This window comes from Rhincodon typus, chromosome 42, assembly GCF_021869965.1.
Source record: "Rhincodon typus isolate 14 chromosome 42, sRhiTyp1.1, whole genome shotgun sequence".
Classification (NCBI taxonomy): domain Eukaryota; kingdom Metazoa; phylum Chordata; class Chondrichthyes; order Orectolobiformes; family Rhincodontidae; genus Rhincodon; species Rhincodon typus.
In genome coordinates, this window is record NC_063373.1 from 9,182,649 (window position 1) to 9,209,687 (window position 27,039).

At 40.8% G+C, this 27,039-nt stretch overlaps 1 protein-coding gene across 1 annotated transcript; it reads right to left on the minus strand.

Annotated features, from left to right (window-relative positions):
- Positions 1-21,335: 21,335 nt before the first annotated feature.
- LOC125487524 (probable G-protein coupled receptor 139) lies at positions 21,336-26,306 on the minus strand. Its single transcript, XM_048619169.1, has 2 exons — positions 26,237-26,306; positions 21,336-22,243 (listed from the first exon to the last, which is right to left on the minus strand). Exons 1-2 carry the CDS (start codon positions 26,304-26,306, stop codon positions 21,336-21,338), a joined length of 978 nt encoding a protein of 325 aa, XP_048475126.1.
- Positions 26,307-27,039: the final 733 nt, after the last annotated feature.

The following is a 27,039-nucleotide window of genomic DNA, read 5'->3' on the forward strand; positions in this document are numbered from 1 at the left end:
GATTCACAGTCATCACTAGGCTCTTAATTCTTAATTAATCCCATTTCTGAAGAAGGGTCCTGACCCAAAACATTAGTTTTCCTGCTCCTCTAATGCTGCCTGGCCTGCTGTGTTCCTCTAGCTCCACACTGTGTTATCTCTGACTCCAGCATTGGCAGTTCTTACTATCTCTGAGTGAGTTATAACCCCACTGCGAAGCCCCATCCCTGAAGAAGGGTCCCGACCCGAAACATCAGCTTTCCTGCTCCTCTGATGCTGCATGGCCTGCTGTGTTCCTCCAGCTCTACACTGTGTTATAGCTATCTGTTGCCGTTTATCACCTTCTACTGTAAAAATTAGGGAACAAACTGTCCCTGAAACAATACCCTTTTGGTCAATTTGTTTTTCTCTTGTTGGTTCTGTGAACAGCATATGCAAAAATATACATATTTGGTTTGCTGGAAATATGCAGATGGCATATATGAAGACAAAAACAGAGTTATGTTTTCGGATTGCTCACCTTTTGCGAGCAATGGTGTTTGCAGATTCTACAATCCTCCATGTTTCAGAAACTGCTCGAACTGAAGCACTTATTTCCCTGAGACTCTGTGTATTCCTGCTCCTCAGGGCCAAAAGTAGGGCATTCTGTACAGCTCCTTTTGTGTAAGTCGGTGTCAGAGTTAACACAACAAGTTACCAAAATTGGCAGTTTGGGTAACAGGAAAGAAGGCTCTTCACTCACTCGGTTTATAATTTGAATCCTGTTTCTCCTGTTGATTTTTCCCAACTCACATTTACCATCTGATTCTATCCATAGGAAGCCCTGACATTCCTCTGACAAGGTCATGTTGGTGAATGTGATGGGAGTGCCTGGAAATCCACAGGAAGAGGAGGCCAGAGGCCAAGAAAGCAAGAGAGTTCAGTCACCAATTGTCCAACTTGAGGCCTGGAGCCTGAGTCAGTCAGTCAGTCAGGGGAGCAAATGAAAGCTGGTGAACAATTTGTTTTAAAAATACATTATTCCAATGGACAAAGTGAAACATTTCTCAGTGTTTTGGTTTCTTGGCATTACTGTTGAGTTTCAGACCCTTGTGTCAAACAGACCAGGTGTTTAAAGTCTCTCACCATCTCTTTATATGTTGCTGTTCTTTATTGTTATAGATCAGATCAAACCCCCTCGAAACTTGTCAAGGGTCTCGCCTAGACCCTACATTTTTCTTATTTCAAAGGGAAGTACCAGGCGTTGTGTTCCAGATGTAATTCGTTTGGTCAAACTATTAGGCCTGAAGCGAAACCTGATTTATTCAAATACTGTAGTTAAAATACAGAAAAAATAAAAACAAAAGAAAATAATTGGCTTAACTGTAACTCTATTGAAATACTTAACAAAATAACAAACAGCTCATTAACTGTTCCAATATACGAACATCCCATAAGCACAGCATTGGCAAAGACAATGTCAATAAAATAGATTGTCTCACCTGCAGTTCTAACAGAAGAAGAGAACCCCAGCTTTTACCTGTGACAGTGAGAGTAAAAAGAACTTCCATATCTAGCTTCAAGAGTCCAGCAACTGCTATTGAAAGTTAAACTAAAAATCTTAGTTCTGTGGAAGTTTGACCCCGCCCATTCAGGCTGCTTCTATTGTTCCAAGTTTGAAAAAAAAATCTAAGGCCTCACAAGCTGTTTACTTTATGGGATTTGGAGCAGACTGATAGTCTTCTTGGCCTCAACCTTTCTTCATAGAAAAAAGGGACAAAGTACACCTCTTAAAGCCATTGTATCATGACAGATGTGAGCAGCCAGAGGTGTGGTCTATATTGGTACTAACCACATAACCAGGAAGTGAGATGAGGTCTCGCAAAGAGATTTAGGGAGTTTGGTAGAAAGTTGGAAAGCAAGACCCCAGGAATAATTGGGATTACTCCCTGCGCCATGTGCTAGAGAAGCCAGAGATAGAAATATAAGGCAGTTGAATGTGTGGCTAAAGGGTTGGTGGAAGAGAGAGGGCATCAGATATCTGGATCATAGGGGTCTCTTCCAGGGCAGATGAGCCCTGTACAAGAAGGACAGGTTGCACCTTAACTAGTGCAGGGAATTTTACTTGTGCCACCAGATAGTTTTAACTAGTGTGGCTGGGCAGTGGGAACCAGAGTTGTAAGTCAGCATGTGGAGTGACTGAGGAGAAAATAGAGGTTAAGCCAAGTAAAGGAGATGCGTGAGTCATGTTTTTATTATACAGAGGGTGGTAGGTGCCTGCAACATACTTCCAGGGGAGGTGTTAGGAGCAGATACAATAACAATGTTTTAGAGGCATTTCAAAAGACACATGAACAGACAGGGAGGAGAGGGATATGGACCATGTGCAGTCAGATAGGATTAGTTTAAAATAGCTTTATTTTTGGCACTGTGGTGGGTCAACGGACCTGTTCCTGTGCTATACTGCACTTCTATGTTCTATGTTAACATGGCAAATATATGAACATAAAAGCATATCAATAAGGAAGAGAAGTGGGACGTTCAGCCCTTTGAGCCTCTTCCACCTTTTGATAAGATCATGCTTGTTCTGATTGAAACCTCAAATCTGTATTTCCATCTACACCTGGTAATTTTTCACCCATAACACAAAGCCAATGATCTTTGCCTTGTAACTATTCAAGACCTCTATTTCTGCCACTTTTCAGGAAAAGAGTTCCAAAGAATCACCAATTTCTGAGATGAAAATAAAGAAAACAACTAATAGCTGTTTTAAAATGGGCATCCTTTGATTTATACACAGTGACTCCTGGTTCTACATTCTCCCATTTGAGGAATCTTTTAAAAACTGTATTCACTCATGGGATGTGAGCACTGCTGGCTGGCCAGCATTTATTGCTCATCTCTAGTTGCCCTTGAGAAGGTGGTGATAAATGGTCTTCTTGAACCAATGCTGTCCGCGTGCTGTAGGTTGACTCACAATGCCTTAGGGAGGGAATTCCAGGATTTTGACCCAGCAAAATGAAAGAGCCGTAATATATATTTCCAAGTCTGGATGGTGAGTGCTTTGAAGGGAACTTGTAGTTGATGATGTTCCATGTATCTGCTAACCTTGTCCTTTTAGATAGAACTGATTGAGGGTTTGGAAGGTGATGACTAAGGATTTTTGGTGAATTTCTGTGTTGTTCATCTTGTGGATAGTACAGACTGCTGCTACTGAGTATCAATGGTGAAGGAAATGGATCTGTGTGGATTTGGTACCAGTCAATCGGGTTGCTTTGACATGGATGTTGTCAAGCTTCTTCAGTTTTGTTGGAGCTGCACTCATCCAGGCAAGTCAGAAGTATTCCATCACACTCCTGACTTGTGCCTTATAGGTGGTGGATAGGCTTTGGGGAGTCAGGAGGTGAAGGTTACTCACCGCAGTATTCCTCTGACCTGCTCTTGTAGCCACTGTGTTTATGTGACGAGTCTGGTTGAGATTCTGGTCAAGGATGTTAATAGTGCGGTATTCAGTGATTGTAACAGCATTGAATGACAGGGAGTGATGATTCGATTGTCTCTTGTTGGAAATGGTTATTGCCATGCATTTATGTGGTGTGAATGTTACTTGCCACTTTTCAGCCCAAGCCTGGATATTATCTTGATCTTGTTGCATTTGAACATGTACTTTTTCAGTTTCTGAGGAGTCACAAATGGAGCTGAATGATGTAATCATTGGTGAACATTCCTGCTTCTGACTTTTTACTGGGCCTCAGGCACTACCCTGAGGAACTCCCACAGAGATGTCCTAGACCTGGAATGACTGACCTCCAACAACCATAATAACGTTCCTTTGTGCCAGCTATGACTCCAACCAACAGTGAGTTTACCTCTGATACCCATTGACTTCTGTTTTGCACCTTGATGTCACATTCAGTCAAATGTAGCCTTGATGTCAAAGATTGTCACTCTCATCTCACTTCTGGAGTTCAGCTTTTTTGACCGGGTTTGAACCACGGCTGTTATGAGGTCAGAGCTGAGTAGCCCTGGTGGGACCCAAGCTGGGCATCCCTCAGCAGGTTTGTTGAGCAAGTGGTGATTAATAGCGCTGTTGATGACACTTGCCATCACTTTATTGATGATTGAGAGTAGGGCGATGGGGCAGTATTGGCCAGGTTAGATTTGTCCTGCTTTTGTGTACAGGACATATGTGGGAAATTTTCCACATTGTTAGGCAGATGCCAATGTTATAATTGTATTGGAAGAGCTTGGCTGGGTGAGCAGCAAGTTCTGGAGCACAATTCTTCATTACTATTGCTGGAATGTTGTCAGGGCCTATAAGCTCTCCAGTAATCAATGCTTTGAAACTTTTTTTTGATGTCACATGGAGTTAAATCGAATTGGTTGAAGACTAGTATCTATAATGCTGGGGATAACTGGAGGAGATGATCATCCATGTGGCATTTCCAGCTGAAGGTTGCTTTTCACATTCACTCCACATGCTGCTGCTCCTCCTCTCTCTTTAGACCTGTATCTTTGTTTTTATGTTATTCCTTCAAATTCTTTGTTCCAAACAAAATACCCATAAAATCTATGTGTTTCTTGCAATTAGCTTCATGCTGCTCTAAATTCAAGGAGGTTTGCTCCTAGACTGTCCAGTCTCTTCTCATGAGACAACCCAATCATTCGGAAAACTTCTCTTCACTGGGTCCAATTCATTTACAGCCTACCTTTAAAAAGTGTGAGAAATATAGTGTTCAATACTCTGATTGTGGTCTCACCAGTGCCCCGTGTAAGTGAAGAGTAGCCTCCCTACTTTTGTACTGAATCTCCCATGTGATAAACTACAACATTCTAATGGAATTACAGAAGTGTGGAGCACAGAAGAGCCCATCTGACCCACTGTGCCTGCATGGCTGATTAAATGAGCACCATTACCTCATTTGGATTTCCTGCTATTTCCTATATCCTTCCACTTTATTTTTATCCAGAATGCTTCGAATGGACCTGCCTTCACCACACTAACAGCCAGTAGTACATTTCATATTGTAGCTACTAACGGAGTGAAAATGTTTTCCTCACTTCAGACTTGATTCTTTTGCAGAATGCTTGAAGTTAATACCGTCTTGATCTTGGTCCTTTATGATTGGAAACAGTTTCTCCTCATCTATTCTGTCGAGCCCATTCAGGGTTTTGAAAACCTCCATTAGATCTCTTCTGAGCTTTCTTCTTCTGAAGACAACAATCTCAACTTCTTCACTGTATCCTCATTGCTAAAGGTCTTCAATCATGGAAACATTCAGATAATACGCTATTTTAAATTCTATTATGATTCCTGCCTCTCTTATGTTCAACTGTAGTCTTCCAAATGACTTTATTTACTTCTTAAAATGTAGAGCCCATAACTGGATGCTATACTCGAGGTGAGGCTTAAATAGTGCATTCTGAAAATTCAGCATGACCTCATGCTCTTGAAGACAATTTTCCTTTTTATAAACTCCGGGATAATGTAAGGTTTGTTTACATTTTGATCCCAAACGGTTATGACACCTTTAGTGACCTTAGAACATAGACTTGTGCAGCACAGGAACGGGCCCTTTGGCCCATGATGTTGTGCTAAACATGACGCCAAATTAAACTGATCCCTTCCGCCTGCCCTTGGTTCATATCCCTCTATTCCTTGCATATTCATGTGCTTGTCTAAAAGTCTCTTAACACACCTATTGTATCTGCCTTAACCACAACCCCTGCAGTGCGTTCCAAACTCCTACTGCTCCCTGTGTAAATAAAAACATGCTCCTCACATCTCCTTTGAACATTCTCCCTCTCACCCTCAACACTGGGAAAAAGATTCTGACCGTCAATTTTTATATAATTTCATAGAATTCTACCAAATCACCCCTTGGCCTCCACCACTCCAGAGAAAACAACCTGAGTTTTTCTAGCCTCCCCTTATAGTTCATACCCTCTAATCCAGGTAGCATCCTGTCCAAAGCCTTGTAATATGGTGACCAGAACTGTAAGTGTGGCCTAATCAAAGTCTTATAAAGCTGCAGCATGACATCCTTATTCTTGTGCTCAGTTTCCCGACCAATAAAGGCAAACATGCCATACACCTTCTTTAGCACCCTGTCTACTTACATAGTGAATGGCAGAACCCTTAAGAGTATTGATACGCAGAGACACCTGGGTAGGCAGGTCCATAGATCACTGAAGGTGGCAGCACTGGTGGATAAGATGGTAAAAAAGGCCTATGGCATGCTTACCTTCATTGGAAGGGGTGCTAATAGACAAGTTATGCTGCAGCTTAATAGAAATTTAGTTTGGCCACACTTGGAATATTGTGTACAGTACTGGTCACCATACTACCAGAAGGATGTGGATGCTTTGGAGAAGCTACAGAAAAGGATTACCAGGATGTTGCCTGGTATGGGGGATTTTAGCTATGAAGAAAGTTTGGATAGACTGGATTTGTTTTCACTAGAATGCAGGAGGTTGAGGGCAACCTGAAAGAAGTTTATAAGATTGTGAATGGCATGGATAGAATGGAAAGTATAAGTCTTTTTGCTAGAGTGGAGGGTTTAATTATTAGGGGACACAGGCTCAAGGTGCGTGTGGGAAAGTTTAAAAGAGATGTGTGAGGCAGGTTTTTCACACAAAGGGTGGTGAGTGCCTGGAATGTGCTACCAGAGGAGCTGGTGGACACCAGCACAATGGTAGCATTCAAGAAACACCTGGATGAACACATGAATAGGAGGGGAATAGAGGGATATAGATCCTGTACATGAAGATAGTTTTAATATGGAAGGGAAAAATGTGTTGGTGCAGGCTTGGAGGGATGAAGGTTCTGTTTCTGTGATGTTTTGTTCTTTGTTCGTTGTACTTTTATGGTCACTTTCAGGGAGCTATGGGCTTGAACCCCAAGATTCTTTGTCTATCAATGCTTTTAGGGTCCTGCCATTAACTGTATACTTTTCCTTAACATTTAATCTTCCAAAGTGCAGCACCTCACACTTACATGGATTAAACTCTATATGCCATTTCTCCACCCATACCTGCAACTGATCTATATCTCACTGCATCCTTTGACAACACCCCTACACTATTCACAACTTTACTGATCTTTGTGTTGTCTGTAAAAGTACTAACCCATTTTCATCCAAGTCATTTATATATATCACAAACAACAGAGGTCCAAGTATGGATTCTTGTGAAACACCACTCGTCACAGACCTCCAGCCTGAAAAACAACCTTCCACCAATACTCCCTGCCTTCTATGGGCAAATTAATTCTGAATCCACGCAGTCAAGTCACCATGGATTCCACACATTTTAATCTTCTGGATGAGCATACTTTATCGAAAGCCTGACTAAAATCATCATAGACAACATCCACTGGCCTCATTGATTACCTTTGTCACCTCCTTGAAAAAATCAATCAAGTTAATAAGACAATAAGACATGACCTGCCCTGCACAAAACCATTGGTGACTGTCCCTAATTAGGCCATATTCTTTCAATACTTGTAAATTCTATCTCTAAGAATTCTCTCCAATAGCTTCCCAGTCATGGGTGTGAGTCTCACTGGCCTATCGTTTCCTGGATTATCCTTACTTCCCTGCTTGAACAGAGGAACAGGATTAGCTATTCGCTAGTCCTCTGGGACACCTCCAGTGGCTAATGAAGATACAAAGATCTTGGTCAAGGCCCCTGCAATCTCTTCTCTTGCCTCTATCAATAAATATGGGGTAGCTACCACTGGGCCATGTGGACTTATCCAACTTAAAGCTCTTCAAGAGACCGAACACCACTTCTTTCTTGATCTCAAAATGCCCTATTATGTTAGCATGCTCCACACAAATCTCACTATCCTCCATAACCTTCTCCTGGATGAATACTGACATAAAGTACTCATTTAGGATCTCACCCATATCCTCTGCAGCCAAGCACAAGTTCCTCCCTTTCTCCTTGAATGGTCCTACTTTCTTCCTGGTTATTGTTTTGTTTTTAATGTGTATATAGAATGCCTTGGGATTCTCTTCAACCCTACCTGTCAATGTCATTTCATGGTCCCTTCTTGCTCTCCTAACTCCCCACTTGAGTTTCTTCCTGCTTTCTTTATATTCCTCATGAGCTCTGTCTGATTTTAGCTTCCAAAACCTTAGACATGATCCTTTTGTCCTTTTGACTAAATGCATAACCTCCCTCATTATCCAAGGATCCCTTACCTTTCCAAACTTGCCCTTCCTCCTTACTGGAACATGCTGGTCCTGAACTCTCATCAGCAGGTTTTTAAAAATTCTCATATATCAAATGTGGACTTGCCTGATAAAAGCTCCTCCCAATTAACACTCCCTAGCTCCTGCCTCTTACTGACAAAACTTGCCCTACCCCAATTTAGTACCTTGCCACAATGTCCTGACTTATCCTTATTTATAGCTATCTTAAAACTTAAGGAGTTGTGATCACTGTTTCCAAAGTGCTCTCCCACTGAAAGGTCAGTCACCTGGCCAGGCTCATTAGCCAGTATATGGTTCAGTACGGCCCCTCCTCCAGTTGACTTAATCATATTAACAGGTTTGTCTGCTCTTGCTCTCCCTTACTTTTTGGTATGAAGAAATAATGCACATAATATCACGTCATACTGTTGGTGCAAATTTGGTTAAATAGATTAGCATTTTTTGTGGTGTATAGAATGTTGAATAAAAACAAAAATATGGTTTGCAAATGAAATGCACTAATAAGTAGCATTCAGTTTTCACAAATGCCAAGCAATGACCATCCTTGACCATCGCTTTCGACCAAGTGTTCCTTGAAAAACTGGAATCAATGGGATTCGGAGGCAAATTCTCTACTGAGTCATACCTTGATCATGGAAAGATGGTTGTTGGAGGTCAGTCATCTCACCTCCAGGACATCTCTGCAGGAATAGTGTCCTAGGCCCTAATATCTTCAGCTGCTTCATCAATGACCTTCCCTTCATCATAAAGTCAGAAGTGGAACGTTTGCTAATACAGTGGTTGCAAGAGCAGGTCATAGGCTAGGAATACACTTGTGAGTAACTCACCTCTTGACTCGCTGAAGCCTCTCCTACAAGGCAAAAGTTAGAAGTGTGATGGAATACTCCCCACTTGCCAGGATGAATGCAGCTCCAACAACACACCAGAAGCTTGACACCATCCAGGACAAAACAGTTCACTTGATTGGCACCACAACCGCAAGCATACATTCTCTCTATCACCGCTGCTCAGGAGCAGCTGTGTGTACTATCTACCACATATGTTGTAGAAATCCTCCAAAGATCCTTAGATAGCACCTTCCAAACTCGCGAACACTTACAGCTAGAAGGACCAGGGTAGCAGATTCATGAGGACACCTTCACTTCCAAGTTCACTTCCAACTCACTCACCATCCTGACTTGGAAGTATTCATGTTCTTCACTGATGCTGGGTCTAAATCCTGGAATTCCCTCCTGTTGTGGGTCTACCTACAGCTGACAGACTTCCGCAGTTCAAGATGGCTAGGGAATACACGATTAATGGTAGGATCCTGGAAAGCATTGAGGATCAGAGGGAACTTCATATCTAGGAGACCCTAAAGTTGACGGGACTGGTGGGTAAAGTGATTAAGAAGCCACAATGCATACATAAGAACATAAGAACTAGGAGCAGGAGTAGGCCATCTGGCCCTTCGAGCCTGCTCCGCCATTCATTAAGATCATGGCTGATATTTTCGTGGACTCAGATCCACTTACCCGCGTTCTCACTGTAACCCTTAATTCCTTTATTGTTCAAAAAAAATCTACCTTTTCCTTAAAAACGTTTACTGAAGTAGCGTCAACTACTTCCCTGGGCAAGGAATTCCATAGATTAACAACCATCTGGGTGAAGAAATTCCTTCTCAATTCAGTCCTAAATCTGCTCCCTCTAATCTTGAGGCCATGCCCTCTTGTCCTAGCTTCACCTGCCAGTGGAAACATCCTCTCTACTTCTATCTTATCTATTCCCTTCATAATTTTATATGTTTCTATAAGATCCCCCCTCAATCTTCTGAATTCCAATGAATATAATCCCAATCTACTCAGTCTCTCCTCATAAGCCAACCCCCTCAACTCCGGAATCAACCTAGTGAACCTCCTTTGCACCCCTTCCAGTGCCAATACATCCTTTCTCAAGTAAGGAGACCAAAACTGCACACAGTACTCCAGGTGTGGCCTCACCAGCACCTTGTACAGCTGCAACATAACCTCTCTGCTTTTAATTTCAATCCCTTCAGCAATGAAGGAGAAAATTCCATTTGCCTTCCTAATTACTTGTACCTGCAGACCTACCTTCTGTGATTCATGCACAAGGACACCCAGGTCCCTCTGCATAGCAGCATGCTGCAACTTTTTACCATTCAAGTAATAACCCTTTTTACTATCACTCCTACCAAAATGTATGACTTCGCATTTATTTACATTGTATTCCATCTGCCAGACCTTGGCCCACTCACTCAATATATCTATGTTCCTCTGCAAAGTTTCACAGTCCTCTGCACACTTTGCTCTGCCACTCATCTTTGTGTCATCTGCAAACTTTGACACGCTACACATGGTCCCCAACTCCAAATCATCTATATAAATTGTAAATAATTGCGGTCCCAACACCGATCCCTGAGGCACACCACTAGTCACTGACTGCCAGCTAGAATAGCACTCATTTATCCCCACTCTTTGCTTCCTGTTAGTCAACCAATCCTCTATCCATGCTAATACTTTACCCTTAATGCCATGCATCCTTATCTTATGCAGTAGCTTCTTGTGCGGCACCTTGTTGAAGGCCTTTTGGAAACCTAGGTACACCACATCCACTTGGTCCCCATTGTCCACCTCGCTCGTAATGTCTTCATAGAATTCCAAAAGATTTGTCAAGCATGACCTGCCCTTCATGAACCCATGCTGCGTCTGTCCAACGGGACAATTTCTATCAAGATGCCTTGCTATTTCTTCCTTGATAATAGACTCAAGCATCTTCCCCACTACAGAGGTTAAGCTAACCGGTCTATAATTCCCCATCTTTTGTCTACTTCCCTTTTTAAACAGTGGCATCACATTTGCTGTTTTCCAATCTGCTGGGACTGCCCCAGAGACCAGCAAATTTTGGAAAATTACCGCCAGCGCACCTGCTATTTCTCCCGCCATCTCTTTTAGTACCCTGGGACGCATTCCATCAGGGCCAGGAGACTTATCAATCCTTAGCTCCATTAGCTTGCCCAACACTACCTCTTCCGTAATAATGATTGTTTCCAGGTCCTCACCTACCTTGGTCTCTTTGTCAATTACTGGCATATTATTAGTGACCTCCACTGTGAAGACCAATACAAAATACCTGTTCAATGCCTCAGCCATTTCATCATATCCCATAACTAAATTCCCCTTCTCATCCTCTAAAGGGCCAACGTTTACTTTAGCCACTCTTTTTCGTTTTATATATTTTTAGAAACTTTTGCTATCTGTCTTTATATTCTGTGATAGTTTTTTCTCATGTTCTATCTTACTTTTCTTTATAGCTCTTTTTGTGGCTTTCTGTTGACCTTTAAATTTTTCCCAATCTTCTAGTTTCATGCTGTTTTTGGCCACTTTGTATGCCTTCTCTTTCAATTTGATAGCCTCCCTTATTTATTTAGACACCCATGGCAGATTACCCCTATTCTTACAGTCCTTCCTTTTCATTGGAATATACTTTCGCTGAAACATGGAGTTGAGGAGCAGGAAAATGCTGCTGGAACTGTATAAGATGCTAATTAGGTCTTAGCTAGAGTATTATGTGCAAATCTGAAATCCACTACAGGAGGGATGTGATAGCGCTGGAGAAGGTGCAAAGGGGATTCACCAGGATGCTCTCTGACCTGGTGCACTTCGGTTATGAAGAGATATTGGTGTTTCTCTTGGAACAATGTAGACAGAGGGGAATATGATTGAGATGTATAACATTTTGCAAAACATAAATCGATAGAAAGAAATTTCTTCCCTTGGTGGAAGGCTCAATGACTGGAGTAATGAGCAGATAGTTTGGAGGAAATGTGAAGAATACTTCTTTCACCTAGAGGGCGGTGTGAATCTGGAACTCACTGCCGATAAGGGTAGTAGATGCTGAAAGCCTCAACATTTAAGTAGTATTTAGATCTACACTTCGATGTTAAGTCATGCAGGGCTATGGGGCCAAATGCTGGAAAGTGGAATTAGAATGGTTAAGTGGTTTGCTTTTGGCCAACTCAGCCTTGGTGTGAAAAAGGGTCTTTTTTCATGTGCTTTGACTTTGATGACTCTATGACTGAATGGTCTTTATCCAGTTCAAACATGTTGCCCTTTGTTCACCTTTATGCTTTTAAAACTGCTTTAAGTCTAATTGCATTGTAATCAGTGACATAAAAAAAGCTAAGTCACCTAGTCAACTGCTTTGAATTCATAGATATACGTGCAGAACTTTCCCTTATTTAGTGTAATTTGTTGCGCAATGGCCAAACTAAGTTCACCTTAATCCTTTCTGTAATTCTGCACCCTCACTACTTTTGACATTACCTGATTCCAAATTATGCATAACTACTTTATAACCATGCTTGCCTTATGCAGGTGAAATTCAATGTCATTGAGCTCTACGGATGGTAATTGAAACAAAATTAATTTAGAAGCAGAAATATCCTTCAATATGTAATAATGTAGCAGACAGTTTAGGACATGCCCTCTTGAATTCTTTAATTCAGTTAATTTCCTATTAGACTATAAGATGCAAGGGCTACAGTAGGTTATTCAAACCATCGAGCCTGCTCTCCAGCATTTAATATGGTCATAGCTGCTCTGATAATCCCTAATTGAACTTTCAGGCATTTTCACTATAGCCCTTGATTATTTTAATAACAAAAATATCTCTCAGCATGGAATATACTTATCGACCCAACCTTGAAGACCCTCTGCAGGCAAGAATTTCCCAGATTCATTATGCCCTGGGATTGATGGGTCCTTGGCAGTATTGATTAGAAATTGGCTAAAAATAGGAAGCAGAAGGTACGTATGGATGGGCAGTTTTCAGATTGGAAACGAGTTGGAAATGGTATTCCTCAGGGATGATGTTGGGCCCTTGCTTTCTTCTGATTTATATACACGATTTGGAGATGGGTATTGAGAGCAAAATCTCTAAATTTGCAAATGATACTAAAGTAGGGAGAAGAATGAATTATAAGGATGATGCTCAGCAACTTCAGAGAGGCATTGACGAGTTGGCCAAATAGGCAGAGACCTGGCAGATGACGTTTAATGCAAAGAGATGTGAGGTAACACATTTTTGTAGAAAAAGGGATACAAAGGGACCTTGGGTTTCACGTGCATAATGCTCTGAAGGTGGCTTGGACAGTTGAAACAGTTGTTAAGAAGGCTAAAATGACCCCTGGGTTTTTAAATAGAGGCATTGAGTATAAAAGCAAGGACATGACGCTACAGCTCCACAAATTTTGATCAGACCACATTTGGAATATTGTGTTCAGTTATGGGCACCTTATTTAAAGATGCTAAAGCTCTGGGTAGAGTATAAAGGAGATTTACTAGAATGATGTCATTGATGAGGGATTTTAGATGCAATGGAAGTTTAGGCATATTGGGCTCATTCTCCTTGGAGTAGAGAAGACTAAGAGGTGGCCTTATTGAGGTGTTCAAAATGATGAACAATTTTTGACAGGGTAAAGAATGACTTTCCATTTCCACTAGTTGGCATCTCAGCAACGAGGGGTGACAATTTCAAAACTGTTAGCAAGGGAGTTAGGAGTGAGATGAGGAAAAACATCTTACATAGAGAGTTGCTAGGATTTGGAACACGCTGCCTGGGCAAATGCTAGTGGTGGATTCCATACAAAATTTCAAAAGTGATCTGGATATATATTTGTAAGTGATGAATTTGGAGGGCTATGGAGATGGGGTTGGCGAATGGTAGATCTTTTGGGAGCCAGTACAGACACGATGTGTCGAATGGCCTCACTCTGCACTGTAACATTCTATGATTCTAATAATTCCTTCTCTTCTATGTCATAAACTGGTGAATATCAGTTTTTACAACTTGAAGCTATACTATGAGAAGGATTGCAATCTGAAAAACAGACATCTCCACTAAGGAAAGTTCCTCTGTCTGTCAAGAAATATCGTGTTTGCATGGAAATAGGACCTGTGAAACTGTTAGAGTAAGCTTATAGGAAACCACAAATGCTTGAAAATTATTTCAGTCACGAAGTTTCTATGCTAATTAACAGACCCAAAGGTATTGATTTCCAGAGAGAAAACAAGCAGAAGAAAATAAAAATAAACTCGAGGGAGAGGCGAAATTACAAAGAAAGGAACTATGTATCTAGAATGGTGTCTGGCATGGAGTATTTCAACTTTACAGCAGAGAAGGTGGATGGAGAGCCTGATAGAGGTGTACAAGATTACGAGAGGCCTGGATATGATCAATCGAAAACAGTTGAACTTGAGAGAAAAAAAAAATTCACATAGAGACTGGTGGGGTCTGGAATGCACTGCCTCAGAGGTGGGAAACCTGACAACCTTTACAAATTACATGGATGAGCAAGGAATTCAATGTTTAGTGCACTATGGGAAAATATGACTGGTGCACGTGGTAGCGTATTGGTTGTGCTACTGTGTAGGATGGGCCAAAGGGCTAAAAAGTTAATGAAGATATTCGACAGTTGGATGAGAAAATAAATTGTTCAGGATGGCCTGAAGGGCTAAAATTGTTAATGATACTCGACGAGCCGCATGACTTTGAATGAGTCTTGCGAACATTCCTTTATGAGCTAAAGATGACACTTGCAGCTTCTTTTCCCATCCTGCTTTTTCCGTACCAGCCAGCAGTTTTGTCTTTCTGTATCTGCTTTCTTTGTGCTGGCTGTTTTTGTTTTTTACTGTGTATAAAAGAGAGAGAGTTTCGTTCAAACTCACGGGACTTCACCTCGGCTCGGAATCACGATAAGTGCCAGGAATGAACCTAAGCCTCCAGACCAGCCATCGATTGAGGGGCCCTGGATGGGCAGAAGGGTGTGAGACTTGTTGCTTTTTCTAGAAGGGTATGAGACGGGTTGCTTTTTCTCTTTTCTCTTCCATTTATTATTACCACTATAATCATTTAATATTAGAACTATAATTATTATTACTTAATAAACATTCATATTTAAGCAAATTGTTGTTGTCGAGTCTTGTCTTAATTATATTTGCCCGAATTGGAAAAGAACGGCTTGGATACACGCTGTGATCCAAAGCAGGCACAGATTTGATGTGCTGTAGAGCCTCTTCTGGACTGTATGATTCTATGAATTCAAACATCTGGAGCATATCTTGACTGATAAAAATACTATGTTTGGCTTACATGAAGCAATCAAAATGATGTTTGACCTCTGTTTCAAATATCTGTTTTATTTGAAACCGATTTTTCTTCTCAACTTGTTCAGAGACGTTATTGCACATCTCTGGAACAGGTGGGACTTAAAATATTGTGCATAAAACAGTACCGCTCAGAAACCGGCCCTTTGGCCCACGATGTTGTGCGGAACATGACGCCAGGTTAAAGTGAGATAACAAGGTGTAGAGCTGGATGAGCACAGCAGGTCAAGCAGCATCAGAGGAGCAGGAAAGCTGACGTTTTGGGCCTAGACCCTTCTTCAGAAAAGGGTCTAATCTTTTAGAAAGGTTATACTAATCTTAATCAGGTTAAACTAATCTTTTCTGCCTGCCTATGATCCATATCCCTCCATTCTTTGCTTATTCATGTGCTTATCTAAAAGCCTCTTAAACACCCCTATAATATCTGCCTCCACCCCTATCCTGGCAGCGCGTTCTAGGCAACTACCACTCTTTGTGTAAAAAAACAAACTTGCCCTTCAGATCTCATTTGAACTTTCCCTCTCTTACCTTAAATCCGTGCTGTCACGTATAAGACATTTCAACTCTGGGAAAAAAAAATGATCTGACTGTCAACGGTATCTATGCTTCTCATAATTTTAAAAACTTCTTGTCAGGTCTCCCCTCAGCTTCTGCCGCTCTAATGAAAACAACCCTAGTTTGACCAGCTTCTTCTTATAGCTCACACTCTCTAATACAAACAGCATCCTGGTAAACCTCTTCTGTACCCACTCCAAACACTCCACATCCTGTAGTGTGGCAAATTGAGTTGAGCACTCACCAAACTACCCCGACCAATAAAGGCAAGCATACCATATGCCTTCTTTGCCACCCTACTTGTGTGGCCACTTTCGAGAAGCTATGGACGAGGACCGCAAGATCCCTCTACACAACAATTCTGTTCAGGATCCTGCCATTAACGGTATACTTTCCCTTAACATTTGTTCTCCCAAAGTGAAACACCTCACACTTTCCCGGGTCTCTTGTTTTGGGGGTTGACACTCTATCACTGTGCCGCAAGAGCCCTAAACTAACCCACTGGCGCTAGTCGCTATCTGTCTCCACCAACTGGATTTCGCTGACCTAATGTCTTCCTTTATTGTACAATAATTGCTTTGGATGCATGAGTGCAACTAGTCAACAAACTACCTATCAATGGATGGAGTAAGACAGGATTGCAAGAGCTGACTGACGTTTCAGAGTCAATAATGAAAGTGATGTTATCTTTATATTTGACAAGCTTTTGTGTACCATTTGATTTTAAAACTGAATTAACCTGTTGTTCTGGGACAGTTTAGTTTACTTATTAATATTTGTACTGTTTGATTCAGTAAACTCACCATCTTAAATAACCTTTGGAAATTAGGATAAGGCAATAAAACCACAAAAAAAAAGAACAGGAGCAGGTCTTTCAACGCTTCAAGCCTGTATCACTATTGAATAGGATCATAGCTAATCTTTCTGCTCCTATGATGCTGCTTGGCCTGCTGTGTTCATTCAGCTCTGCACCTTGTTGTCTCGGATTCTCCAGCATCTGCAGTTCCTACTATCTCCGACAATTTTCATATCTACTTTCCTGCACATTCTCTATAAACTTTAATTCCCCGACGGATCAAGAAACTATCTCAGCCTGAAATGTACATAAGGACTCTGCCCACACAACTCTCTGTGGCAAGGAGTTACAAAGACTCATACCCGTCTGAGAGAAGAAATTCCTGAGGGTGTAGACATGCTCGCTGAGCCGGTGGGTTTGCAAACATTTCGTCACCCTGCTAGGTAACATCATCAGTGCACCTCCAGTGAAGCGTCGGTGTTCAGTCCCACTTGTTATTTATATGCCTCAGTTTGTTGGGGCGTTTGGTACCATTTCCGGTTCTGTTTCTCAGTGGTTTGCACACAGTATCTAATTCAATATGTTTTTTGATGGAGTTCCGGTTAGAACACCAGGCCTCCAGGAATTCCCTGGCATGACTCTGTTTGGCTTATGCAATTATGGATGAGTTGTCCCAGTAGAATTCATGTTCTTCGTTGTCCACATGTGGTGAGACAAATGAGAATTGGTCGTGTCTCTTAGTGTCTAGTTGGTTTTCATGTATCCGTATTGTCAGTTTTCTTCTGGTTTGACCTATGTAGTGTTTCTCACAGTCCTTGCACGGTATTTTGTATATTACACCGGTTTTGCTGGTTTTGGATATGGGATCCTTTACGTTCGTCAGTAGCTGACGTAAGGTGATTGTTGATTTGTGAGCTAGCCACCCAGAGACACTGCCAATTCTCACTTGTCTCACTACACAGGGACAATGAAGAACGTGAATTCTACTGGGACAACTCATCCATAATTGCACAGGCCAAACAGAGACCTGTTTGAATTCCTGGAGGTCCTGTGTTCTAACTGGTAATCCATCAACAAACACATTGAATTAGACACTGCGTACAAACCACTGAGAAACAGAACCGGAGGTGGTCCCAAACACCCCAATAAACTGAGGCATATAAATTACAAGTGGGACAGAACACCTACGCTTCACTGGAGGTACACTGATGATGTTACCTAGCAGGGTGATGAAATGTTTGCAACCAAACCCATTGGATCAGCGAGGATGTCTACAACCTCATCCACAACTGGAGATACACATTTTCTTAAAAAGGTTAAATAAGAAATTCCTCTTCATTTTAGTCTTAACTTGGCACCCCTTTATACTGAGACTATGCACACTAATCATACACTCTGCTACAAAGAGGAACATTTAACATCAAGCTTCATAAGAATCTTATATGCTTCAATGAGATCACCTCTCATTCATCTGAACTCCAATGAGCAGAATGTCACTGATTTAGATTTTGCTCAAAAGACAACCCCTCCATACCAGGGATCATTCTCATCAAACGTCTCTGAGCCGCCTCCAATGAAATGATGTCTTGCCTTAAATACAAGATCCCCACTGTCACAATCCTCCAGATGTGTACAGTTGTAGTAAGGCTTCCCTACTCTTATGCTCCAGCCCCCTTAAAGTAAGAGCGAACAATCCATTCACCTTTATGAATACCTGTTGCGCCTATGGTGCTAACGTTTGTGTTTCATGAACAAGTCCTTTGTGTTGCAGGACAAGGTGAGATAATTATTATTATGTATCTTTCTCTCCAGTATTCCTCTGTTTCTATTGCGTTGCTTACAGGAATATATTTATGCTGTAATGTCCTGTATTGTTGGGATGTTAAGTTATTTCATGAAAAATCCATTCCCACTTTCAAGATCCAAACAATACCATGAGGGATGTGTATTGATGGTCCTTGATTAAAAAGTGAAATTTGGAGTTCTGTGGGAGATCAGTGTACCTCAATTTCTTTTGATAATTCAAAAGTACCAGGCCTGAGTCACAGCAGGGAGGTGAACTTGAATCTAACATCATAGAATCCCACAATGTGGAGACAGGCCATTCAGTCCAACAAGTCCACACCGACCGTCCAAAGACAGCCCACCCAGACCCATCCCCCAAACCCGCATTTTCCATGGCTAATGCACCTAATCTAGACATCCCTGAACACCATGGGTAATTCGGCATGGCCATTTCACCTATCTTATACATCTTTGGGCTGTGGGAGAAAACTGGCAGAAACCTATCACGGGGAGAATATGCAAACTCCACACAGAGAATTGACTGAGGCTGGGATTGAGCGTGGGTCCCTAGTACTGTGAGGCAACAGTGCTAACCACTGAGCCACTGTGCCAAATAGGAACAAAACTGAGTGGTCTGCCAATGAAGCATTCCTTTAAAATTCTTAAGTTCACAGTAAAAAAGGACCTGAAAGCGTAAAATAATGCCTCTTGGAAGGGAGGGTATGAATGATTTAAGGAATAACAGTAAATTTTAAAACTTTATGTTCAATTCACGTTGAATTTTACTGCTTTCTTCTTTTGAAAGATGCAACAATTAGCCTCAGTGGATATTTCATTCTATTCTGTAATTTCTGTTTGAATTTATTCTGTATTCCTGCGTAAATCCATTTATATATAAGAACATATAAGAAGTAGGAGCAGGAATAGGCCATCTGGCCCATTACACCCCACTCTGTTTTTCATTAAGACCATGGGTGATCTTTTTGCGGACCCAGCTCCACTTAACTGTCTGCTCACTATAGCCCTTAACTCCCTCACTGTTAAAAAAAAATCTATCTTTTCTGTAAACCTATTTAATGGTTAGCTTCAACTGCTTCACTGGACAGGGAATTCCACAGATTCACAACTCTTTGGGCGATGAAGTTCCTCCTCAATCCAGTCTAAATTTGCTTACCCTTATTTTGAGGCTATGTCCCTAGTTTTAGTTTAACTGCCAGTGGAAAAACCTCCCTGCTTCTATCCTATCTATTCCTTTCCTAATTTTATATATTTCTATATGATCCCTCCTAATACTTACAAATTCCAATGAATACAGTTGCAGTCTACCTAATTTATCTTATAAGGCAACTTTCGCAATTTCATAATCAACCTAGTGAACCTCCTCTGTTCCTCCTCCAGTGCCAGTACATCCTTTCTCATGTAAGGAGACCAAAACTGTATACAGTACTCCAGGTGTGGTCTCACCAGCACTCTATACAGCAGCAGCATAACCTTCCTTTTTTTAAGCTCCATCTCTGTCGCAATGAACAACAATGTATCATTTGCATTCTTAATTATCTTCTGCACCTGTAAAACTAACATTTTGTGATTCATGCGCAAGGGCACTCAGTGGCATACTGCAATTCTTCACCATTTAAATAATAGTCCATTTTGCTGTTTAATTCGTACTGACATCAATCTGATATATTGCCAGTCAAGCACATTTATTGTCAGAAAGCACCTATACTTTCTCTTCCAAGTTGTCAGAGCGCTACGTGGTATGTTCCTCTTTGGAAACGCTGATCCATTCTGTCTGTTAGGGTGCTCAATTTGCAACCGTTTCCCTTTATCTGTTACAGATCTCAAATGTGTTGCATTTCCTATGAGAATGTAAGAAGCCTATTTGGAAGATTTCACAGCATATAAAAAAAACCCAAATCATTAAATCTCCAACACGCTTAAGTAGCAAACGTTGTTTGTAGTCACATTATAGTGAATTCGAGTTAGCCTGTTTTACAGCGCCTATTCTACGTCTTAGATCAATTCTTTTTAGCGTGATTTCCGAAATAGATCCCTGCAGGAGGCGTGCAAAGTAACAGCATGCAGCAGAGAAGCAAAACACTACTGGTGTATTGACCTACAAAAAATTCTACTTTTCATTCCTACATCTGTCCACCACGAGCTATTTCCTCAAGTCATTTCTCGACGAAATTCAATTACTGCAAAGTCACTGGTGAGCATCACACATTCAAGGAATTGGAAGAGAGAATTTATTCACTATCACGAAGTTCATTATCATTTGTTGCTATTTACAATTGAACACTTTTATTAAATCCAGTTTATCACCCTTGTTAACAGTACAGGTGACCTACTAATTGCGGATAGAAAGGTGAGGAGGGAAACAAACGTATGTTTGTCCTCCACCATTTCCTCAGTTCGTTGATATTTGTGGACCGTCCTGTGGTTCTTGGGCAGTTTTATTGAACAAAGGATATTTTGGTATGAAAGAAATCCTTCTCATTTCAAAGCATATCATAGCACTGAAGATTAAATCAAAACTCAGGATGGGTCGAAATTTTTGTACTTTCGTTATTTCTTGTTATGCATGACCGTTTGATTGGATTGGCTATTACCCCCACGAAACTAAATCCTCTGGGTTCGTGGGTTTGCATTAGAATTGAATCAACATGCAGAAGAAAGCTAGAAATTAAATGAGAATGACTTATGGAGATTACTTGTGGAGAATTAAAACTACTGTTAACATCAAAAAATGCTAATGTTTTCAAATTATGCACGTGGGTTTGGAGTCCACCTATGAGATGGAAAGAAGATTAAAATGTGGAATGTAACATAGAATTACAATTTCATATCACTTTTACATCATTCAAATAGTTTGACAATTAAACTGCATGGATAGGTAAGTCCATTCTTTAACTCCATTCTGAATTTACTCTGAGTTCCTGCATAAATAAATGGGTTTACACAGGAACTCGAAAGCTGAAGCATGTATCCAATTTCCTCGAGACTAAATGTTGTCTCACTGACGTCAGAACCTGTGAAATAAGAAACATTTACAATTCGTACATAAACTATGGTCATGAAATATAAGGTATATAACAGGATGAAACTGCCAGAGATGGCAAAGAGTAAAACGATAGATTTTCTCCGCTTCTCCATCTCTGTGTCACTCTGTTTCTCTCCATTATTCGGGGTCCGGAATCTCTTGCGTGCTCTGTTGGCGGCTAGAATGTGCCTGATGGTCAGAGCATTGAGCAACAAAATCAAAATGAATGGAAAACACGGAGTCAAAATTACAAGAAGCCAGTCATATATGGCCCATGCAGGTGATGTATAGTACGTTAATTTTATTCTGCAGAACCAGCCAACATTGTTAATGATATACAAAGGTTCAAATATAAAGTACAAAAATGAATTTCTTAGACAGCTCAACATACAGATTGTTCCTATTATCCATGCTGTTCTTTTCTTTCTACAGTACTGCGCTGCCACCTTCGAGCAACAGATGGTCACAAAACGATCGAAGGTAAAAGCGACCGTTAACCAGGCAGAACTGTCAATAGCTGCATAGATTACAGCAATACGAAGACTACATATTGGTGTGATGGAAAAATAACTGAATGGGAAATAAATTCCAGTGATCCGGTTCAATATTACAGCAGAGATAATAAGCAAGAGATCTGTGACTGCCATGGACACCAGGTAGTAAATGATACATCTGGACAGACCGCATTTGCTTCGACACAGAATCACAATAACTGCAAAATTTGCTGTAAGAGATACAGAGAAAAAGAGCATGTGGAGAACGGAAAGTTCAATGTTTGTGCTTGAGATCACGGGAGCAAGTTCAGAATTAAAACACTTGATTGGCCCTAGGAAAAGAAAAGAATCTTTGAGAGGATCTGACTGAAATTTGCTCATAGCGTTAGAAAGTGTCCTTTTTGCTATACACCCTTGTTTCTCTGTTTATAATAGCCGTGAGATGAAGCTATGATACTTCAATGTAATTAAATCGAACAAAGATCAATAATACACCAAAAACAGGTTGAAATCATCGTTGGATGATGGATCAGTGACCCCTCCCAACATAGTTATAATCTCTTCCAATCCCTTCCGTCGGGCAGAACATACGAAAGCTTAAACATTAATACTAACAGATTCAAGAACAGGTTATTCCCCACTGTTACTAGGTTTCTGAACTGACCTCTCAAATTTTAAATTTAATGTTAATGTCGTTCTTTGTGTATTTTCTCTGCAGTGGTAACATTGTATTCCTTACTCTTTTTTTCTTACACTGATGCACTTTGCATTGTGATTAGCCTTACTGGATGCAAAACAAAACTTTTCACTACCTAAGTACGTCTGTCAATAATAAATTAAACTAAATCAAGTCAAATCAAATCAAATCAAAGTCTTCAAGAAAATTGTGGATCCGAAAATGATGATAGCAAATAGTACAGATGAGAAATAATAATACAATATATAAGTGGTATGGGGAAAAAAAACAAATATGGTTAATACAATGCTGAGGTAAGAACATGCCCTCACCTTTTAAAATTTGAGACAATCATTCCATTTAAGAGAATTGTGCAATCACTTTAATCATATAATCCCTACAGTGTGGAAGCAGGCCATTTGAGCCATCAATTCCCCACCAATTGGTGGCATGGTGGTTCATAGCACCACAGACCTGGGTTTGATTCCAGCCTCGAGTGACTGTCTGTGTGGAGTTTGCTTGCTCGCCCTGTGTCTGCGTGGGTTTCAGCTGGGTGCTCCAGTGTTCTCCCACAGTCCAAAGATGTGCAGGTTAGGTGGATTAGTCATGGGAACTGCAGGGTAGGGGGATGAGTCTGGGTGGGATGCACTTCGGAGGCTTGGTTGGTGTGGATCCATAGGGCTGAATGGCCTGTTTCCACAGTGTAGGGGTTCTATGGTGCCAACTTCTGAAGAGCGATACAACCCCACCCCTGTAAGCCATCATTTGCCATGACTAATCTGCCTGGACTGTGGGAGGAAACCTGAACACCCGGTGGAAACTCAGGCAGAGTATGCAAACTCTACACAAACGGGGGTGAAACGAAACTTACGTTCCTGGCTCTGTGATTTGGTAGTGCTAATCACTGAGCTTTTGGTAAAATATATCTCATCTTCACGAGGAATTGGGCAATCGTCTTCCCTGAAAGAATGTTTGTTAACATGCAATACTATCTCAAATTTTTTCTGTTGATCATTTGAATTTTTGTTCTCACTCTGACTAAATTAAAAAAAAGTAAAGGTAGAAACTCGTTCAGAGAAAGGATGCCTAGAAATTAAAGGCCTCGCAAGGATTAATGCTGGGTCCACTGCTTTTTGTCATGTATATAAATGATTTGGATGTGAATATTGGAGGCATGGTTAGTGAGTTTTCAGATAACACCAAAGTGGGTGGTGTAGTGGACAGTGAAAAAGATTATCTCAGAGTACAACGGGACCTTGATCTGATGGCTCAAGGGCCAAGGAGTGGCAGATGCTGTTCAATTTAGATAACTGTGAGGTGTTGTATTTTGGTACGGTAAACCAGGGCAGGACTTACACAGATAATCCTAGGGCCCTGGGAGTGTTACCAAACAAAGAGACCCAGAGGTGCAGGTGCATATTTCCTTGAAAGTGGAGTCGCAGGTAGACAGGGTGATGATGGTATTCTTGCCTTCATTGGTCATCTCACTGAGTGTAGGAGCTGAGACGTCATGTTGCAGCTTTGCAGGACATTGGTGAGACTGCGATTATAAGATTGTGTACCAATCTGGTCGCCCCTCTATAAGAAGGATGTTGTTAAACGTGAGAGGGTGCAGGAGAGATTTACAAGATGCTGCTGGGACTGGAGGCTTTTTATCATCGGGAGAGGCAGAATAGCTTGGGACTTTTTCCCTTGGAGCGTCTGAGGCTGAGGGGTGACCTTATCAATGTTTATAAAATCACGAGGGCATGGACAGAGTGAATAGCCAATTTCCCAGAGTGGCGGAATCTAAAATTAGAGTGCATAGGTTTAAGGTGAGAGGGGGATCATATGAAAAAAAAAAGAACTGAGGTGTAACGTTTTCATGCAGAGGGTGATCTGTATATGGACCGAGTTGCCAAAGAAAGTGGTAGAGACAGGTACAGTTACAACATTCAAAGGGCATCTGGATGGGTATGTGAATAAGAAGGGTTTAGTGAGAGATGGGCCAAATGCTGGTAAATGGGACTAAGTCAGAATAAATGACTTGTCAGCATGGATGAGTTGAACCGATGGGTCTGTTTCCGTGCTTACGTTCTGTGTGACTCTATGATTCTTCATTATTATTCAGAACTGTGAACAGTGACAATAAGCATTGACAAACACTAGATGCTTAATTAAGAACTTTTGCCTCAGATACCAGATTCAACATGAATTATGCCGGACGCACAATGTCGAAGAAATAATCCTGGGCACAGCAGGAATGAAATGAAAAATCTGTGACAGCAGAACTTTCTGTGGAATGGTCAGTGGTTACTCATTTGGAGGTCGACAGTTCTGTGAACCAGACAGTGGTACAGACACGATCACAATGCAGTCAGCAAAGTTAGTGTAAGGAAATAGACAAAAAGAGATGCATGGGGACAAGACAAAAATATATGTATGGGTGTGAGAGAAAGAGGAAGTGGAAGTTGGCTCCCAGCAGGATTATCCTTTATAAAGGACCTTTGTGAGCGTCATTACTTTGAGCCACCATCTTGCATTGGAAACTTTTGTTTTCACAATAAACTTGCTTCTCTGTTCATAGTAACCAATTAGTTGAAAGTAAGACTCAGCAATGTAATAATACCCAACAACGATCATTAATGCCTTGGAAACTGTTCAGAATTAAAATTAGCTTGCGAGCATCAGGGATTGAGAACAGAAACTCCAGGCAATGCAGTTCACTTCCAAAATGGTCATGACAAATTTTTTTCTTGTGTTTTTTTTAATCAAACACTCAACTTTAAATAGTATCTATTAAATAAATTAATTCAGTGGGTTAATTCAGAAAATATCCCATCTCTCATATTGCTAGATCAACGAACTATTTGTTAAAATTAATCTCATCACGAATGCCAATTGAATAATAACATCAGTGTGATTGTCATGTGAAATTTCCAAAAGGAAAGTGCCAGTAGTTAAATAGAACAACATTTATACTACACTGCTAGTTCGAATTCCCCCGCAGAAGCAACATTAAAAAAAAAACACTTGGCTTGCAATGTTAAAATTCACCAAACTGGACGACACCAATGACATTTCATTCACATGTTTACAAAATGATAATACTGTGATATGTCACCACAGAATCCCAGTGCCGATATCACAATAAAACAACAATTTTTAGCTGATTACATCGTTTTCAATGACGTCATTTTCAGAAAGAACAAGAACATAAAACAATTGGATCAACGTCGAGCGCCCATGGAGGAAGTGACCCAAAGTATGAATTGATGGAATTGATAATGCGTAGAATCCAAGTCACTGAACGGGAGCATGGTCACTTTGAAAGTGAAGAAATTATACCATTAATGTTGGAAACTCTTTTCTGTGAAGTTTAACTTAAAATGTTCGTATTGCATAACTTAAGGGCAAATTTATTCCTGGAATGAGGTGAAACTATCACATAATAGAATAGAAAGTTTTCAGTTAAATGGTATATCGCTCACATAAGGAAATTCAACTGGTAATTTGAAACGTTCATACAGCTCAGCATGATTCCCTTCACCATAATTGAATACATTACCTGGAACCCCGATAGTTGCAATGATGGGATAGTAAATGGCAAACAGCAAACCTTTTGGTATTCCGTGCATATCTATCAGCTGCTCTGGGTAAGTTCTATAATGCGTAGAAGGAAAGTCACAGTTATCCATAATTGCAGGCTCTAGGGGAACAATTAGTCTGTTGGATTTTCGAAAACAAAACACAATTTACACTAATTGAAAAAAAAGCACAGCTACTCCTGGGATCATGTTTATGTTTTGGTGGAATAGAAAGCTCTTCAAAATATGCGGGTCGAAAATGAAATCGGGAATAATTTATTCAGTCCCTCAAGCATATGCTGCTGTTCAATGCAATCATGGCTGATCAGTGGCCTAACTCCATATACCTGCTTTGCCGTATCATTTATTACCTATGCTTAACAAAGCAAAGCTATCTTAGATTCAAAATTAACAACTGAACTAGCAGAAAATGGAAAACCAAACATCCTGGGGCATATTACAAAATTCAATTGACAGGTCCCTCCGTCGTAAGGGCTCATTTCCTTGGTTTCAACCGAAGACAATAATTGGTAAGAAATAGACGGTTTGTAAACGTGAACACAGCCGATTGCTCGACCAGAGTCTTATTCAGTCTGCATGATCACGGGTGGTGTGGAGCATCATTCCACATCTTTCTGAGACTGTGAATGAAGGTCATCATAATTTTGTGCATTAAGTATGTCAAAGGCAGTTAAACCAAATTGCGTTCAGTGCAGCATGACCCAGGTAAACTTGCTGCAGCAAAGCTTACTTAAACCCAATGAATTTCAGCGTAACAAGGTTC